This window comes from Trichosurus vulpecula, chromosome 2 (genome assembly GCF_011100635.1).
Source record: "Trichosurus vulpecula isolate mTriVul1 chromosome 2, mTriVul1.pri, whole genome shotgun sequence".
Lineage (NCBI taxonomy): Eukaryota > Metazoa > Chordata > Mammalia > Diprotodontia > Phalangeridae > Trichosurus > Trichosurus vulpecula.
In genome coordinates this window covers 386,213,390-386,233,498 of record NC_050574.1, presented here as the reverse complement: position 1 = coordinate 386,233,498, position 20,109 = coordinate 386,213,390, and the positions used below count along the sequence as shown (strand labels likewise).

At 38.6% G+C, this 20,109-nt stretch overlaps 1 protein-coding gene across 1 annotated transcript in view; it reads right to left on the bottom strand.

The window, feature by feature from the left end:
• Positions 1–20,109, bottom strand: part of LONRF2 (LON peptidase N-terminal domain and ring finger 2) — a 99,737-nt gene that overhangs the window by 33,979 nt on the left and 45,649 nt on the right. The window contains exon 2 of the mRNA XM_036744454.1: positions 10,487–10,605. Coding sequence (XP_036600349.1) covers positions 10,487–10,605 — 119 coding nt within the window. The remainder of the gene's footprint in view (positions 1–10,486; positions 10,606–20,109) is intronic.

Here is a 20,109-nt window from a genome sequence, read left to right as displayed (position 1 = left end):
ATTAATAAGAGCAGGTTACACATGTTAGCAATGGTTTCCAGTTTCATCCCTGTATTTTTTAGTATGTCATACATGTCATTTTCTCTAGTGATTTATTTTGTCAATTTAGCTTAGAACAAGGAGACTTTAACTCATCTGCTTATTCTACTTTTAAATCAAGGGTAACTATTTGCATTAAAAATATACAACACAAAGAAGATAAATTGGAGATAATCACTGAAGAAATACACTAGCATGGAGAGAAAATCTGGAACTCAAAATCTTATGGAAGTGAATGTTGAAAACTAAAAATAAAAAATTAATTAAAAAACATTTTTTTAAAAAGAAAATACATAAAACTATATTGACAAAAATTTTAAAAAAAATACAGTAGCATCCAGAAGAATGAGGAAAAGTTTTTTGAAAAAAGTGGAATTTTAACTGAGACTGGATAGAAGTCAGGAAAGCCATGAAGCCATGATAAAGACGAAGAGAATTTCAGACACTGGAGACTCATCCAGTGAAAATGTACCAAGTCAGAAGGCGGGATGCTTTGTGTAAAGAATAGTAAGGAGGCCAGTGTCACTCACTGCATTATGGAAGATGTGGAAGGGGACTAAGTTGTAAAAAGAATGGAAAAGTAAGAGGGTCAGGTTATGAAGGTCTCATCTCTCTGCCTCCTGGCTTCCCTCAACTCTCAACTGAAATCCCACCTTCTATATGAAGCCTTTCCCAACCCCTCTTATATCTTCCTTCTTTTAATTATTCCATATTTACTTTGTACAGCTTATTTGTACATTTTTTTTGCTTGTTTTCTTCCCCATTAGACTGAGAGTGCCTTGAGGGCAGGAACTATCTTTGCCTTTTCTGGTATCCCCAACACTTTGCACTTGGCACTTAATAAATGCTTACTGACTGACTCTGAAAGTCAAAATAGGATTTTCTATTTCATTCTAGAAGTGGTAAGGGGCTGCTGGAGTTTATTGATGGGGTGGAGGGTGACATGGTCAGACGTATACTTCATATGAAGATCATTTTGGCAGCTGAATGGAAGACTGAGTGGAGGGAAACTTGTGGGAGAGAGACCAAGCAGCAGACAATCATGATAGCCCAGGCATAAGGTGGTAAAGTGTAAAGTAAGAAGAGAAGGGAATATGTAGGAGGAAAATTACTAATGTAAAATTGACAGGATTTGGCAACAGACTGGAAATGAGGGATGAGAGAAGTTGAGGATATAGTTAGGTTATCAGCCTAGGGGACTAAGATACTCTCCACAGCAATAGGGAAGTTAACAAAGAATCTATAGCTCACTGGGCTTCAACTTTCTGAAACAAGATACCACCAGGTACCCCTAAGTTCCCCTCCTCCTATTCCAGCTTCTTTTTGTGAGCTGTCCTCCCCATTAGATTGTAAGCTCCTTGAGGGCAAGGACTGTCTTTGTCTTATCTGTATCCCCAGTGGTTAGCAATGGCAAATAGGAGGTGCATAAGAAATGTTTACTGAATTGAACTGAAAAGATAATGAATTAAGTTTTAGACATACTGAATTTAAGATGATTACAGAAAATCCACGAAGAGATGTCTGATAGGCAGGTGGAGATGTAACACTGGAGGTCAGGAGAGAAGTTATGGCTGAATATATGTCTACCTGTATAGAAATGATTGCTGAATATGAGAAAACTATGGAGATCACCAAGCAAAAACAGTATATAGGGTAAAGAGAAGAAGGCACAGGACAGAGCTTTATGGTACACCCATATTTAATGGGCTTGACTGGAATAAAGATCCAGCACAGGCCTCTGAAAAGAAGTGGTCAGACAGGTAGGAGAAGCGGGAGGTAGTAGTGTCATGGAACTTCAGAGAGAAGAGAGTATCAAGGAAAAGAAGGTGATCAACAGTGTTAAGTACTGCAACTAGGTCAGGAAAGATAAGGATGAGTCAAAGACTGACAGATTTAGTAGTTAAAACTTGATCACAGGAGCCAAGATGGTGGCTGGAAAACAGGGACTCATTGAAGCTCTCCCCCAACTCCCTCCAAACACCGATAAAGGGCTCCAGACAAATTCTAGAGCTACAGAACCCACAAAATAACAGAGGGAAACAAGTCTCCAGACCAAGATGGCCTGGACGGTCGCCGGGAAGGGTCTATCGCACCATGCTGCGAGCGGAGCGCAGCCCAGCATGGGCCACGCCAGAACAGACCAGACTGGGAGTCAGGCACAGCAGGGATCAGGGCCACAGATCACTGAGCTGTGGCAGTTACCAGACTTCCCTACCCATGAACGTCAAAGACAACAGAGCAGGTTAGTGGGAAAACTGCTGGATATGGGTGTGTCGGTAAGCAAAATGGCCTTTCTTTGAGTAACTCAGTTTATTTCATTAAGCCTTACCAGGTGCTGGGCCCTTGGGGCCCAAGGTAGGGCTAACTCCAGGGAGGGCCTAGTTTACATGTCTGGGACAGCAGAGGATTTTAGACCACGTGGGTTGAGGTCCACCTCTTTGTGACGATTCATGGGGCTGGCTAAGGGGAGGTGTTAACTCCAGAGCCATGCCCTATTGGGTGTTAACCTAATCTATGTGGATATGAACCTCCCAGGGTCCTAAGGGAAGGGGCCAGCTCAAGAACCAATCAGCTCTAGTCATTCAGACGACGCTTGATGGTGTCAAAAACACTGTAAGAGGAGAGAAAACAGCTTGAAGATCCCTTTTCGGTTGGAGCAGCAGTGGTGGCGAGCGTGACTCTGGGCCTTTGTTCCGAGCTCTCGGACTGAACCTAGATGTTGGTAACTATGAATTGTATTGGGTCTGTCTGTTGATGTTTGTAATTTGTTTGTATTTTGTTCTGAAGTTCAGGGTGCTGGTCTCTTCCCCTGAAGTAAGTGAATGAATCTGTATTTGATCTGTCTGTTGATTCTTGTAATTTGTTTGTATTTATTCTGAAGTTCAGGGTGCTAGCTTTTTCCCCTGAACTAACTGAATGCTGTCTGTATGCTGGATTAAAGTAAGCTTATCAACCCCTTCACCTTGCTTTCCTTGGTTAAGCAGATCAAAAGAACCTGTGTTTTCCCAGTGTGCTGGCAGCTTTCTGGGTGCTGGCTGTGGGTGGATCTTACACCCCCACAGAAGCTGCTAGCCAGATTGTTAAAACAATGGGTGAGAGAAGTTCGCTGTCCAGCCCCAGTCCAGGGGATGGCAGAGGTGGCGCAGCCACAGCAGCAGGAAACTCCTGAGGCTGCTTCCACAGCTCCAGCATCAGCTACTTCTGGCCCCAGGCACACCGGGTGGGAAGAATCAAGCTGCAGATCAGAGCGGGAGTGCAGGGATTACTTTGCTGGTGCAGAGGCAGGGTTATCTTGCTTTGCCTTGCTTGGATCTGGGGTGCAGTCCTGGTTGGCAGTTCTTGGGGGAGGAGTGCTGGCAGAGCTTACGGTGAGTGTGGAGTAGAAGTAACTCTGAAAACAGCAATGCAAGGCCCCTAAAGCTTGGGACAAAGTACTCTCTACTCTAACAGCAGTCATACCCTGACAAAAAAGCTCAAGAGTCAAGCAGTAGGCTGGGAACATGAACAGGCAGTGAAAAAGGATGCAGACTCAAACTCAGACTCTAAAATCTTTTTTTGGTGACAAAGAAGATCAAAATATATATAGCCAGAAGAAGTCAACAAAGTCAAAGAGTCTACAATCAAAAGCTTCCAAGAAAAATATGAATTGATCTCAGGCCATGGAAGAACTCAAAAAGGATTTGGAAAAGCAAGTAAGAGAAGTACAGGAAAAATTGGGAAGAGAAATGAGAGTGATACAAAAAAATCATGAAAAACAAGTCAATGACTTCCTAAAGGAGACCCCCCAAAATACTGAAGAAAATAACACCTTAAAAAATAGACCAACTCAAATGGCAAAATTGCTCCAAAAAGCCAATGAGAAGAAGAATGCCTTGAAAGCCGAATTAGCCAAATGGAAAAGGTCCAAAAGACCACTGAAGGAAATGGCACCTTAAAAATTAGATTGGAACGAGTGGACGCTAGTGACTTTGTGAGAAATCAAGACATTATAAAACAGAACCAAAGGAATGAAAAAATGGAAGACAATGTGAAATATCTCATTGGAAAAACCACTGACCTGGAAAATAGATCCAGGAGAGATAATTTAAAAATTATTGGACTGCCTGAAAGCCATGATCAAAATAAGAGTCTAGACATCATCTTTCAAGAAATTATCAAGGAGAACTGCCCTGATATTCTACAGCCAGAGGGTAAAATAGAAATTCGAAGTATCCACCGATCGCCTCTTGAAAAAGATCACAAAAAAGAAAACTCCTAGGAATATTGTAGCCAAATTCCAGAGCTCCCAGGCCAAGGAGAAAATATTGCAAGCACCCAGAAAGAAACAATTTGAATATTGTGGAAACACAATCAGGATAATACAAGATCTATCAGCTTCTACATTAAGGGATCAACGGGCTTAGAATATGTTATTCCAGAGGTCAAAGGAGCTAAGATTAAAACCAAGAATCACCTACCCAGCAAAACTAAGTATAATGCTCCAAGGCAAAATAAGGATTTTCAATAAAATAGAGGACTTGCAAGCATTCTTGATGAAAAGACCAGTGCTGAATAGAAAATTTGACTTTCAAATACAAAAATCAAGAGATGCATGAAAAGGTAAACAGCAAAGAGAAATCATAAGGGACTCACTAAGGTTGAACCATTTTGTTTACATTCCTACAAGGAAAGATGGTATTTGTAATTCATGAGACCTTTCTCAGTATTAGGGTAGTTGAAGGGAACAGACATATATATAGACAGAGGGCACAGGGTGAGTTGAATATGAAGGGATGATATCTAAACAAGTAAAATAAAATCAAGGGATGAGAGAGGAATATATTGGGAGAAGGAGAGAGAGAGAGAGAGAGAGAGAGAGAGAGAGAGAGAGAGAGAGAGAGAGAATGAGAATGGGGTAAATTATCTCACATAAAAGTGGCAAGAAAAAGCAGTTCAGTTGGAAGGGAAGAGGGGGCAGGTGAAAGGGAATGAGTGAATCTTTCTCTCATTGGATTTGATTTAAGGAGGGAATAACATGAACACTCAATTGGATATCTTACCCCAGAGGAAAGTAGGGGGGAAGGGGATAAGGGAGGGCGATGAAAGAAAGGAGGGCAGATTGGGGGAGAAGGTAATCAAAAGCAAACACTTTTGAAAAGGGACAGGGTCAAGGGAGAAAACTGAATAAAGGGGGACAGGATAGGATGGAGGGAAATACAGTTAGTCTTTCACAACATGACTACTACAGAAGTGTTTTACATAATGATACATGTGTGGCCTATGTTGAATTGCTTGCCTTCTCAAGAAGGGTGGGTGGGGAGGGAAGAAGGGACAGAATTTGGAACTCAAAATTCTAAAAACAAATGCTCAAAAAAAAGGTGTTTTTTACATGCAACTGGGAAATGGTATACAGGCAATGGGGTATAGAAATCTATCTTGCCGTACAAGAAAGTAAGGGGAAAGGGTATGGGCTGGGTGGGGAGCAGGGTGACAGAAGGGAGGGCTGACTGGGGAAAGGGGGGGGAGGGTAGAAATGGGGAGAAAATTTGTAACTCAAAATCTTGTGGAAATCAATGTTGAAAACTAAAAATATTAAATAATAAAAATATGAAAAAGGAAAAAAAAGACTTGATCACAGGTAACTCTGGAGACAGTAGTTTCATTTGAATTATGAGATCAGAAATCAGATTGTAGAGAGTTAAGAAGAGGGTAAAAGGAAAAGAAGGGGAGGAACTGATTACAGGTAGCTTTGTGAAGGAGTTTAGCTATGAAAGGGAAGCAAGATATGATGCAAGGATGATATCTAGTAGAGATGGATGGATCAAGTGAGTATTTTGATGGATGGGAAAGACATGAGTGTGATTGTATGAAGCAGGGAGAAGTCAGTAGGAAGGGAAAGACTGAAGATTAATAAAAATGGGGAAGATAGTGGAAACAATCTGCTGGAGAAGACAGGCTAGAATGGAATCACTTGCTCAGGCAATGGATTTTGCTTGGCAGGGAAATGGGCCACCACTTCCTGTGATACAAGAGTGAGGAAGGAAATAGTGGGAGAAAGTATCTGAGTAATGTGCGATGGAGAAGAGGGAGCTCTAAGTTAATGGCTTCATTTGACATTTAAAAGAGCAGTGGACTATGAATGAAGAGATTTGGGTTATGATGGTTCCAAAATCAACTTGTTGGGTATCTCCCTTTATCTTCTCTGGGCCTTAGTTTTTTAACTTTAAAATGAAGGAGATGTACTAAATTATTCCTAAGAAATTACATGCTTAGGGGATGCCCATCAATTGGGGACTGGTTGAATAAGCTGTGGTATATGAGTGTGATAGAATACTATTGTTCTATAAGAAAAGATAAGCAGGACAGTTTGAGAAAAACCTTGGAAGATTTATGTGAATTGATACAAATTGAAATGAGTAGAAACAGAACACTGTACACAGGAACATCAATATTTTAAGGAAGATCAACTGTGAAAGACTTAGCTACTCTGATCAATACAATGATCCAAGAAAATTCCAAAGGACTCATGAGGAAAATTGCTATCCACCTCCAAAGAGAATTGATGAAATCAGGGTGTAGAGTATAATTTTTTTCCCTATTTTCTTTATTTTTTCTTGCTTTTATTTTGCAACATGGCTAATATGGAAATATGATTGCATGATTTCACATGTATAACTGATATTATATTGCTTTCCTTCTCAATGGGCAGAAGACCTGGAGGGAAGGAGAGAATTCAGAACTCAAATTTTTTAAAATTAATGTTAAAAATCATAAAGTTTTTAAAAAGAAATTTCATTTATTGATAATTCAGGAAAGGTAGTAGGTTTTTTTTCTTAGAATTTAACTTTTTTTTCTTTCAGGATAGTTTATAATTGACATATCTGAGAAAGACCAGATAAATGGATCTTATGTAGATAGTTGCACTGGAAGTGGACTATCTTTTTTTAAAATTTAGTATTTTATTTTTTCCTAAACTGCACATAAAAACAATTTTAACATTTAAAAAAAATGAGTTCCAAATTCTCTCTCCCCCTTCCCTTTCCATCCTCATTGAGAAGGCAAGCAATTTGACATAGGTTACACACGTGTAGTCATGCAAAACAATTTCCATGCAAGTCATGCTATGAAAGAAAACACAGATCAAAAAAAAAAGAAAGAAAAAGAAAAAGAAAGAAAGTAAAGAAAAAGTATCTTCGATTTGCCTTCAGGATACACCGGTTCTTTCTCTGGAGATGGATAGCACCTTTCATCTTATGTCCTTCAGAACTGTCTTAGATCACTGTATTGCTGAGAATAGCTAAGTTATTCACAGGAGATCATCACACAATATTGCTATTCCTATGTACAATGTTCTCCTGGTTCTACTTATTTCACATTGCATCAGTTCATGTAAGTCTTTCCAAGTTTTTCTGAGAACGTTCTGCTCATCATTTCTTACAGCACAATAGTATTCCATCACAATCACATACAACAACTTGTTCAGCAATTCCCCAAGTGACAGATATCCCCTCAATTTCCAATTCTTTGCCACCACAAAAAGAGCTGCTATAAGCATTTTTCTACTAATAGATTTTTTTCTCTCTTTTTAAAAAATCTTTTTGGGATAGACTTAGTAGTGCTTTGGTTGGTCAAAGGGTATGCAAATTTTTATAGTCCTTTGGGTATAGTTCCAAATTGGAGCTGGAAAATCTAATACAATTTAAGCTCCTTGATGGTAAAATGTGTTTATTTTTGTTTTTATATGCTCAACACCTAGCACAAAGTAGACACTTAGCAGAAAATTGTTTTTGGAATTGAACACATGCAAAAGAGTCCAAAGTCTTCAAGAAAAAAAGAAAGTGTTAGAGTATCTCTAAATGACATTTATTTTTCCATGTGATAAACATTAATTTTAGAAACAAGGCCCAAAATTATGATATTAAACTTGTTTTTCTTGGCCCCTCAGGACAGAACTAGGACCAATGCACAGAAGTATGAGAAGGAAGACTTTAGGTGGAGTTAAGAAAACCTTTCTGACAAAATTGTTCTAAGTAGAATGGAGTGCTTTGAGAAAAGGGGAATTTTCCATCACTAGAAGTCTTCCTGAAGAGATGATCTGTTGGGATTATAGGAATTAGAGGAAGAAAGAACCTTAGAGATCTAATCCAATGCCGTTATTCTACAAACACCATAGAAACATCTTCAAAGTCCAGATGCAGATGCTGTGAGATGACACCTGCAGTCTACTCCAGTTCTAATTCGATGTAGAGTGACTCCATCATGTTAGAAGACATACCCCCTCCTTTCTTTGCCCGCACCATCCTAGTGACTTCTTAGGAGCCATAGCTGCTCCTCTTCTTCTTTACTGGCTATGAATCATAAGTTGAACCCCCAGAGGAAGCAAGTCGTTATTACAGAATATCATACATTACCGAGTTCCCCCAAACTAAAGATTCAGCTACTGCCTCCATGAGCTGATTTGATTATTTAATAGTTAGATCTAAAATCCCTGAGCCTAAATCTCTAATTATATGCTTACAGATAGCTTCATGTTCTCTTCTGAACATGGCTTCTTCAACTTCATTAAGCATAAAGTGAAAGCATGGAGGAGAATTTTTGCCTTTAGACACACTCTATCATTCCTAAGGTGACATCTGTCACCTAAGTCCTTCAAGACTAAAACAGGAGACAATATAATTTAGAAACAGTAATACAGCTAAAGGATGGTGAGAAGGCCATGTGGCACACTGGAACAAGCAATGTACTTAGAGGACATCTAGCTCTGCCACTTACTAGCTCCGTACTACTGGGTTCTAAAATAAAGGGACTTGATAAATTGGAGAATGGCCAAATAAGTTATGGTAGATGAATGTAATGGAATACTATTGTGTCATAAGAAATGATGAAAGGGACGGTTTCAGAGGAACCTGGGAAGACTTGTATGAACTAATGCAGAGTGAATTAGCAAGAGAACAATTTATACTATACTACTAAAAAAAGGATCAACCTTGAAATCCTTAAGATCTATGATCAACACAAGGACCAACTAAAATTTCAGAACACCAAAGATGAAGAAGGTTACCCATCTCCTTACAGAGAGGTGTTGAACTCCATATGCAAAAAGAGACATACGTTTTTGGACATGGCCAATGTTGTGATTTGTTTTGTCTGACTGCATATTTTTTAAAACCGTTTTGCTTTTGATTTTTTAAGGGGTGGGGGTAAAGAGGATAGGAAGAAGAGAAAATAACTGCTTGTTAATTTTTAAAAATAAAATTAATTTAAAAAATAAAATAAAGGAGTTGGACTAACTAGATGATCTCTAAGGTATCTTTCAACTTTCTATGATTCCAAAGGTATATTATTTCTTATAATAAAATCACTTAATGGGCTCCATTCATTTGAAAAGAATTGCTACATCCCAATTTATATTTTTGCCTTACTCCATGTGATTGATAAACACTAATTCCCAAGAATAGACAATAAAACAGGGAGAAAAAATTTTTAGTTAACAAATGATTAACAAGATCATATATTTAGATGCGTAAGAAATATCAGTGGCCATCTAGTTCAATCTCATTTTATAGGCAAGGAAAGGGAGGCCCAGAAGAGTTAAGTGATTTACCCCCTCTGAGCATCACAAGGGTACTAAGTATTTGAGGCAGGATTTGAACATAGGATTTATGACTCCAAAGCCAGGGCTCTCTTTACAATACGACTTGGTGTTTCTTAGATGACAGGAGCACAACAAATTTTTTAGTTTAAGAATTCAAAATGTAGACGGATACTAGAGAGTCTTTAAATGATAAGTTTAGAAAGTTTCTGCATATTTCCACCTTTGGCTTCCTGAAATCCATTAAACCTAATTTAAGTTACCATTGTTGGACTATTACTATTTATCAATGTTCCTTTTTCTGCCAGTGTGAGGAAAATACTAATTTCCTTACTTAAAAGATCTGGGACCAAAGTCAAACATTCTCATTAACACTATTCTTTACTACTCTAAATTCTATTTTTCTTAATCATTTTTTCCTTTATTTAAATCTGTCTACAGAACAAGTATACTGCCTACAAATGTCACACTTTAAAATTATTTACACTTACACTTCAACTCATAAAACTGGCTATATTGCTTAAACACGTAATTCCTAGTATACTTCCTTCACTTACCACTCTACAAAATGCACTTACTTTGTTTAGAGATTAATGTCGTCTAATATCTATTCAGTTATCCATATGTCATTTAGTATTTGTCCAAATTAGTGATATACTAGGAAAAGTTCCTAGGAAGGCCAAGAGTATGTCTTTTAACTTGATTAGTAAAAGCACAATAATTCATAAAGATACTTGTGTAATTAGGCAGAAACTACTGTTGTCCATATGTACTTAATGTCAATTACTTATCTCTCTTTTTTAAATGGTTTCCTACATAAAAGTACTATTTCTCTTACAGATAAATTATTACCTTCCATTCAAAACCAAGAAATACCTTTGGCCATAGGGGTTTACTTCTGCAAACTGCGTCTGCATCACGAAGGGCTTGATTATACTTCTTCATGATTGTGCATAATTCTGCTCGTTGTACTGTTAACAAACTGTCCCCAGGAGCTGGAATAAATGAAGAAAAAAAAACTTGTTAAAAGTACCGATTCTAACATAAACTTCTTGAAAATCTTTTGCAAATACCTAGAAAATAAACATTAAGATGAAAGCAAAAATAATTCTTCCTTCCCACCTTCAATAAGTTGTATGTATTCCCTTAGTGAGCATCTGGGCACTGTGATTTATATAAACTCTTTCAGATATCCATAAATAGACTTAAAATGTCAGAAAGCATATGCATGTACACAGACACAAATATCCAAGACTTCAGTTCAGTGGCCAAAGTGAATTAACGCTACACATACCTTAGCTAAAACAATCTAAACTAAAAAATGATGAATTATGTAGCTTAAAATCAATAGCTACAAAGGACAAATAACTCACGAGAGATTGTTGAAAATTATATCTGAGATATTCACAACACTGCTAATTTATTTCCCTATATTTAATAAACCTGAGTTTCTCTTGCAAACACAGAAAACAACATACTTTCTTCTTATATGCAAAAGGGAAGAAAACTTCCCTTCCTCTACTTACCCTTCAAATGGGTAGGGGCATGGGGGTTTTACTAAGAATTGCTCATCTACTACCACAGAATTGCTCTACTACCACATGGGGGTTTTACTAAGAATTGCTCATCTACTACCATGGCAAGAATGGCAACAACAGAAAGCCTTTTTCTGTGTACTGACAGCACTCAAAAAAACTAGTAGGAAAACTAGTACAGAAAAGTGGCAAATCCAGGACATACTAGGACAGAGTCATCATTATGTGGGCTCTCCTTAATAACTCTACTTTTGTCTCACTATATAATATATGCTAACTTTTAAATCTATAATGAGGGCTATGCTTCTCTTTCTGGGAACATAACCAAGCATAGCAGCAAAGAATGAAAACTTTGAAAGTAAAGACATGTAGAAAGAGAGGAAAATAAATTTCCACAGATTTTTTGATGAAATTTACAATATAATGATAACTCTGCATTTTTTTTTGTAATACAGGACTACTAGTGAGAATGGAATTCTTTTCTTTTGGGATAACATTTCACTTATCAGAGGTTCAAAGTCAGGGCTTCCTATTACTAAAATCGATTGCAAATGTTCCTCTGTTAACACTGATTTGTAATGAGATTTCACATATTTCATCTTTGAAAATGTCTTTTCACACAGATGTTGTTTGTCCTTCATAATCAAAGAGGACCAATGACATCACAAGGTTGGGGACAACGTACAGTGTGTTCAACTACGGCTGACCAGTCTGATATGAGCTCAGAAGGCTCTACCATAGGCTGGGCACAAATAGTCCATCTGAACATTTGGGATGGAGATGACTCTGGACTTGTACATCCTCAAGTTTCCTTTGTGCTACTGCAATTCTGCTTTGCTCACAGAATAAAGCACCTTCTTGGATGAGGGCACACTGTGCTGGGTGGTCCTGTGCATGCATCGCTCATTTCTCACAACTGATACTAAAGGTTTACATAGAAAGGTGCTGTCAAATATAGATATCAATGAGAATATGATTTTAATTAAGCAAATTAATCACTTAGAAGACATTTATAGGGTTTTGTTAGAGTCTTCACTTGATATTTGCTTTTAGGCATGTCATTATGTTACAGATTAATCGCTTTACATTGAAGGTTAAGTAGAAGCTTCCTTAACTACATAATTAAATTAATTTTTAAATATGGAAATTTCTTTTGAACTTGTGTCAAGGTCCAAAAAATACTGGTAGCACTGCAGTTTGAGCTCAGAAAATCCATACGCTGCAAATTTGTGTGGGAATGGCAATCTGGTTTCTGTGTTAGCTTTTGACAGCATGGAAAGTATATAAAAAAACTTGACATTACTTGTGATTCAAACAACATTAGCTGTCATGTTAATTTATTTTAAAGAGTATAAATTTCACATATAAGCACTGTTTTCCTTTGTAATTTTAGGCTGAATGTATTAAGAAACATTCTCAAGTCTGCCAGCAAAAGCTAATTTCCAAAGCCATTCTACATTTAATGTTTGATAATAGCGGTTGAGGGAAGTTCTTGTTCAGAAGAATTTCAATTTGGCATCGAGCTTCAAAAAATCATAATTAAATAAAAACATAATGAGAAATAATAAAAATATTTTTCTTGTTTTAACATGATGGGTATACACTGGTATTAAAAAAAATAAATAAGTGACAATGATACTTATGGCACTTGAAGGACTGTGGAGTTAAAACTGCGTCATTGCAATTTGTAGTACACCAAGTAGCAGTGGAAAGTAATCAGAATGCCACACGTGGTCTTAAAACTACTCAACTCCGCCACTGTATATGAAAGCAGACAGAGACAATGGTAAAGGAATGAACATGGTTGTGTCCTAATAAAACTTTATTTATTGACCAAGAAGTTTAATTTCATTTAATTTTCATGTTACAAAATATCATTTTTCTATTGATATTTCCCAACCATCAAAAAAGTTTAAAAACCAATCTTCTCTCAAAGGCCATACAAAAACAAGAAGTGGGCCAGATTTGTTATGAGGGCCATAGTTTGCCAACTTTGGATTTACATGGAGAAAAGGAAGGGTAATCTTGCTCAATATTAACGAATTCAATTACATGCAAATCCAAATATACATATATATATATATATATATATACACACACACATATATATAAAAATGTTTATAGAATAATGTTCATGCTATACATATTTGATGAATATAATATGTGTGTATGCATATATAAACATATTATATATACATATGTGTGTATGTATATATTCTCCAAAGTAATAGCTCTATTTTGAAAAATCTGATGAAGCATTTTAGAGAATAGCAGCTTGTGTTAAAATTGTATTTTGTTATTGTCAACATGACCACCTCAACAGCAGTGGCATAATTAAAGATGTACGTAGCCAGTGTAAAATAATAATAAATACGAAATAGGAATCGAGGATATAAGAAGGAAACAGAAGCCACTTGCCAAAACTGCCTCATCAATTAATTGAGGCCATATTCAGAGACTAAATGCTATATTAAGAGAAGCCAGGTCAGCTCTAGTAAAGGGCCCTCAGCCTGCAAGATGCAGATGAGTACCAGATACACAATAAAACCAGAATAACTTTATGTTAATGAGGCAACACTAAGATGGTCTTGATAATTTTCAGATGACATTGATATGTTAATGAGGCAACCCTAAAGGGTTGTGGATTAAGATATAATACATCTTCCTCCCACTAGAATCCTATAAAAATGGGACCCCAAAATCATGCCCCTTGAGCACTACTCCTACAGCTATGGGTCCCTGCTTCCCAAGTGCTCCCAACTCTAATTCACAGTTAATGTAAGTGACTATTTGTCCCTCCCCTTCCCCTATCTGTTTCCTGTGAGGCCTGCCTCCCTTTCCCACCCTATTCTCTAAGCCCTCTGCCTTTGGACTCTCTGTGCCTTATTAAGTGTGACTAATGCACTCTGCTTGCTGCCACCCAGGTTGGAACCAATCTGTCAGCAGTCACACCTACTGGGGGTGGGGCATGGGGGTGGAGTGACACATGGCACTATGAAAGGATAGGGAGAAAGCAAGTGTTAACAAACGAATCCCATGCCCCTCCAGGTAGTGACGTCCCTTCATGGCTGAACTTGATAGAACACAGCTGCAGAAAAATGTACAGTAATTCACAGAAGATAGTATTCAGCCTTAAAAATCTGTAAGTGTGCTGTTAACAACAGCAACAATAAAGTGCTGCTCTCAATATGCCAGAAAATTTTGAAAACTCAACAGTGACCACTGCATTGAAAAAGAATCAGTATGCATGCCAATCCTAAAGAAGGGCAATGCCAAAGAATGCTCAAATAACCAAACAACTGCACTCATTTCACACGCCAGCAGGGTTATGCTTAAGATTCTGCAATCTAGGCTTCAGCAATACGTGAACTAAGAATCACCACGAAAACAGGCTGGTTTTCAAAGTGGCAGAGGAACTAGCAAGCAAATTGCCGACATGCACTGGATTATGGAGAAAGCAACAGAGTCCCAGAAAAAACATCTACCCCTCCTATTGACTACAATAAGCCTTTGATTGTGTGGATTACACCAAAATCTGTCAAGTCTGACTCAAAGAGATGGGCATACCAGATCATTTTACTTGTCTCGCAAGGAACCTGTCTGTGGGTCAAGAAGCAACAGTTAGAACCAAACATGGAGCAACTAATTAGTTTAGAATTGTAGAAGGAGTACGACAAGGCTGTATACTGTCACCTTATTTAGTTTATATGCAGAGGACATTACGTGATACGCCTGGCTAGGTGAATCAAAAGCCAGAATTAAGGTTGCTGAGAGAAATATCAATAATCTCAGATATACAGGCAATACCACTCTGATGGAAGAAAGTGAAGAGGAATTAAGAAGCCTCTTGGCGAGAGTGGAAGGGAAGAGTGTAAAAGCTGGCTTGAAGCTTACTATAAAAAACAAAAACAAAAAAACCTAAGATCTTGGCAACTGGTCCCATTTCTTCCTGGCAAATAGAGGAAGAAGGAATGGAAACTGTCAGATTTTATATTCTTAGGCTCAATGATCACTGCAGATGGTGACTACAGCCATGAAATTAAAAGATGCTTGCTCCTTAGAAGAAAAGCTATGACAAACCCGGACAGCATACTAAAGAGTAGATGCCACCTTTCTGACAAAGGTCCATATAATCAAAGGTATGGCTTTCCAATAGTAATGTATGTCTGTGAGAGTTATACTATAAGGAATGCTGAGCTCTACAGAGTTGACACTTTAGAACGGTGGTCCTGGAGAAAACTTTTGAGAGTTCCTTGGACAAGGAGATCAAATCAGTCAATACTTCAAAAATTATTTCAGACTATTCATTGGAAGGACAAATACTGAAGCTAAAACTTAAATACTTCGGCCACATAATGAGAAGACAGGATTTACTGGAGAAGACGCTAATGTTGGGAAAGACTGAAGGCAAAAGGAGAAAGAGATGGATGGACACAGATGGATGAGATGGACAGTCTCATGGAAGCAAGGAACATGAGTTTGGCCAGACACTGGGAGATACTTAAGGAAAGAAGGGCCTGGTGTGCTATTTTCTATGGGGTCACAAAGAGTCAGACAAGGTGAACTACTGAACAAAAACAAAAAAATGTAGAGAATAAGGATCACGATAAACAAAATGAATTCAATAAGGTAAATTTCACCTCATAGAGATTATTGCGGGGGGACAGAGCCAAGATGGCGGCTGGAAAGCAGGGACCAGCTTGAGCTCCCTGCCGAGTCCCTCCAAAAACCTACAGAAAATGGCTCTGAACCAATTCTAGAGCGGCGGAACCCACAGAACAGCGGAGGGAAGCAGGGCTCCAGCCCAGGACAGCCTGGATGGTCTCTGGCTGAGGTCTATCCCACATGGAGCTGGGAGCGGAGTGGAGCAGAGCCCAGCCTGAGCGGCGTGGACCATCCAGACCAGGAGCCGGGCCAAACGGGTACTGGTGCCCTGTGTCGGTGCGCTGCGGCAGTTGCCAGTCTTCTCAAACACCACAAACACCAAAGACTGCGGAGAAGGTTAGTGGGAAAAGCTGAGGGAGTGGAAGGAGTTCGTGGTTCGGCTTCCAGCCCCGGGGGCAGCAGAGGTGGGGCAGCTACAGCTGTTGTTACTTCCGGCTCCAGGCCCACCTGGTGGGAGGAATTAAGTGGCGGATCAGAGCAGGAGTGCATAGCCTGCTGAAGATCTAAGCCCAGTCTGGACTGGGGGTTCTTGGGGAAGGAGCAGTGCGGGTCTGACAGAGCTGGCACCTCCCCCCCAAACGTGGAACATAGAACTCGCTAGTCTACAAGCAGTCATACCCCACTGAAAAACTCAAGGGTCAAGTTAGTTGGTTGGGAATATGGCCAGGCAGCGAAAGCACACCCAGATTCAGTCTCAGACTTTGGATTCTTTCTTTGGTGACAAAGAAGACCAAAATATACAGCCTAAAGAAGACAACAAAGTCATAGAGCCTACAACAAAAGCCTCCAAGAAAAACATGAACTGGTCCCAGGCCATAGAAGAACTCAAAAAGGATTTGGAAAAGCAAGTTAGAGAAGTAGAGGAAAAATTGGGAAGAGAAATGAGAAGGATGCGAGAAAACCATGAAAAACAAGTCAATGACTTGCTAAAGGAGACCCAAAAAAATACTGAAAAATACACTGAAGAAAACAACACCTTAAAAAATAGATTAACTCAAATGGCAAAAGAGCTCCAAAAAGTCAATGAGGAGAAGAATGCCTTGAAAGGCAGAATTAGCCAAATGGAAAAGGAGGTCCAAAAGACCTCTGAAGAAAATACTACCTTAAAAATTAGATTGGAGCAAGTGGAAGCTAGTGACTTTATGAGAAATCAGGATATTATAAAACAGAACCAAAGGAATGAAAAAATGGAAGACAATGTGAAATATCTCCTTGGAAAAACCACTGACCTGGAAAACAGATCCAGGAGAGATAATTTAAAAATTATTGGACTACCTGAAAGCCATGATCAAAAAAAGAGCCTAGATATCATCTTGCAAGAAATTATCAAGGAGAACTGCCCTGATATTCTAGAGCCACAGGGCAAAATAGAAATTGAAAGAATCCATCGACTGCCTCCTCAAATAGATCCCAAAAAGAAATCTCCTAGGAATATTGTCGCCAAATTCCAGAGCTTTCAGATCAAGGAGAAAATACTGCAAGCAGCCAGAAAGAAACAATTTGAGTATTGTGGAAACCCAATCAGAATAACCCAAGATCTGGCAGCTTCTATATTAAGAGATCAAAGGCCTTGGAATATGATATTCCGGAGGTTAATGGAGCTAGGATTAAAACCTAGAATCACCTACCCAGCAAAACTGAGTATCATGCTCCAAGGCAAAATATGGACTTTCAATAAAATAGAGGATTTTCAAGCTTTCTCAGTGAAAAGACCAGAACTGAATAGAAAATTTGACTTTCAAACACAAGAATCAAGAGAAGCATGAAAAAGGTAATCAAGAAACAGACATTGCAAGGGACTTACTAAAGTTGAACTGTTTTGTTTACATTCCTACATGGAAAGATGATGTGTATGATACATGAGACGTCAGTATTAGGGTAGCTGAAGGGAATATGCATATGCATATATATATATATAATATGCATATATATATAATATGCATATATATAGGTGAATGTGTATGTATGTATATATCTATGTGTGTGTGTGCGTGTGTATGTATGTATGTGTGTGTGTGTATATATATATATATATTTTATAAATAAAAAAGAGAGAGAGCAGAGAGCAGACACAGGGTGAGTTGAAGATGAAGGGAAGATATCTAAAAGAAATAAAATGAAATTAAGGGATGAGAGAGCAACATACTGAGAGAGGGAGATTGGGAGAGATAGAATGGGGTGGATTGTCTCACATAGAGGTGGCAAGAGGAAGCAGTTCTGTGGGAGGAGGGGAGAGGGCAGGTGAGGGAGGAATGAGTGAACCTTGCTCTCATCAGATTTGGCCTGAGGAGGGAACACCATGCATACTCAATTGGGTATCTTACCCCACAGGAAAGAAGAGGGAGGAAGATTAAAAAAAAATAAAAGGGGGGGATGATGGAGGGGAGGGCAGATGGGGGTGGAGGTAATCAAAAACAAACACTTTCGAAAGGGGACAGGGTCAAGGGAGAAAATTCAATAAAGCGGGATGGGTTGGGAAGGAGCAAAATATAGTTAGTCTTTCACAACATGAGTATTGTGGAAGGGTTATACATAACGATACACATGTGGCCTAGGTTGAATTGCTTGACTTCTTAGGGAGGGTGGGTGGGAAGGGAAGAGGGGAGAGAATTTGGAACTCAAAGTTTTAAAAACAGATGTTCAAAAACATAAAAAAAAAGTTTTTGCATGCAACTAGAAAATAAGATGCACAGGCAATGGGGTGTAGAAATTTATCTTGCCCTACAAGAAAGGAAGGGAAAAGGGGATGAGAGGGGAGAGGGGTGATAGAGGGGAGGGCTGATTGGGGAACAGGGCAACCAGAATATATGCCATCTTGGAGTGGGAGGGAGGGTAGAAATGGGGAGAAAATTTGTAATTCAAACTATTGTGAAAATCAATGTTGAAAACTAAATATGTTAAATAAATTTAAATTAGGAAAAAAAAAGTGAAAAAAAAAGAAAAAAAAAAGAAAATTTCCTGAGGCCACTGAGAGGTTAATTGATTTACCCACGTCTCACAACTTGTATGTGCCATAGGTAAGATTTGAACTCATGTTTTCCTGACTCCTGATGCCAAAGGCAGCCCTGGATCCACTACATATCCACTGTGATTTTCTTTCCCATAATAGGTAATAAATACACATTTCCTCAATAGAAAAAAAAAAGAGATCATTGCAAATTGGAGGGATATGATTCATCACTATAACATGGCAGTAGATAAAGGAGGTGGTGAAGTAGCGCATATCAGGATGAGATGCTATGTTCAGAAATCTATGAGATGAAAAAGAGAAGCATGGCAAAAGAGTCCTTGGGTAGGGACACAAGCAGGGAGGAAAGGAAGCAATACTGAGGTGGGAGGATGTCTTAAACTGCATGGCCAGTCAGAAAAAAAAATGGATGAGAGGTCAGGAAGCAGATGGCAAAGCAAGTATAGAAGTAAAATACAGTTGTGACAAGGGATGTCAACTATCTAGACATCTGCTGAAGGTCTCTCTCTGCTAAAAGGAAGTCACTGGAAGAATTTTTAAATTACTTGAAACCTTCAGAAGGTAGAAGCAGGGGCAAGAGGAAATGCTCTTTTTGAAGAACTGACTAATGAGAAACTGCTCACCTAAGTGGTAATGACAGGAACTTTGAAAGGAAATGACATCTTGGAAAGGCCATGAAAGATAAAAAGCATAAGGGGCACAGTCTTAAGACTCTGTGAGTAGATTTCCAAGAATTCAGAGAAAGGACAGGTTGAATATTTCATGTCCTAGAGATTCTACAAGGTACGTGTACTCAAAGGCTCTCAAGAACGAAACTGTTATGACACACATTTAAATGATTCCAAATGAAGAAAATAGAAGAGTCATTTAAATGAATTAATGCATTTATTAAGTGCTTACTATGTGCAAAACATTGTGCTAAGTGCTGGGGATATCAAGAGAAAAAAAAATAGTCCATGCTCTGACAGAGCTCACATTCAATGAAGGAGACAACTCAGATAGAAGGTTTCAGCTGCAGGTCAGATGGAAAAACACCTGGTCCTTAAGAGGCAGCAGAAAGCAGATGGTAATGCCTCATCTTTGATGTCATTTCCACTGATAAAATACCACTTTCTGATGTTCAATCATTTGAAAATGCTAAGAACTTTGTTTCCTGAGTCTTTAGTAGATGTGGCTATAGCCCCTACAAGAGGAGCTTCAAAGCTACATTTCCACAAGTTTCGTTTTCCAGGATAATGGTGGTGAGCTGGAAGCACTGCCACTCCCACAGCCCTTAGGCTCAGACTTCTGGGCTATTTCCATCAGAATTCCTTACTGACCAACTTAGATTT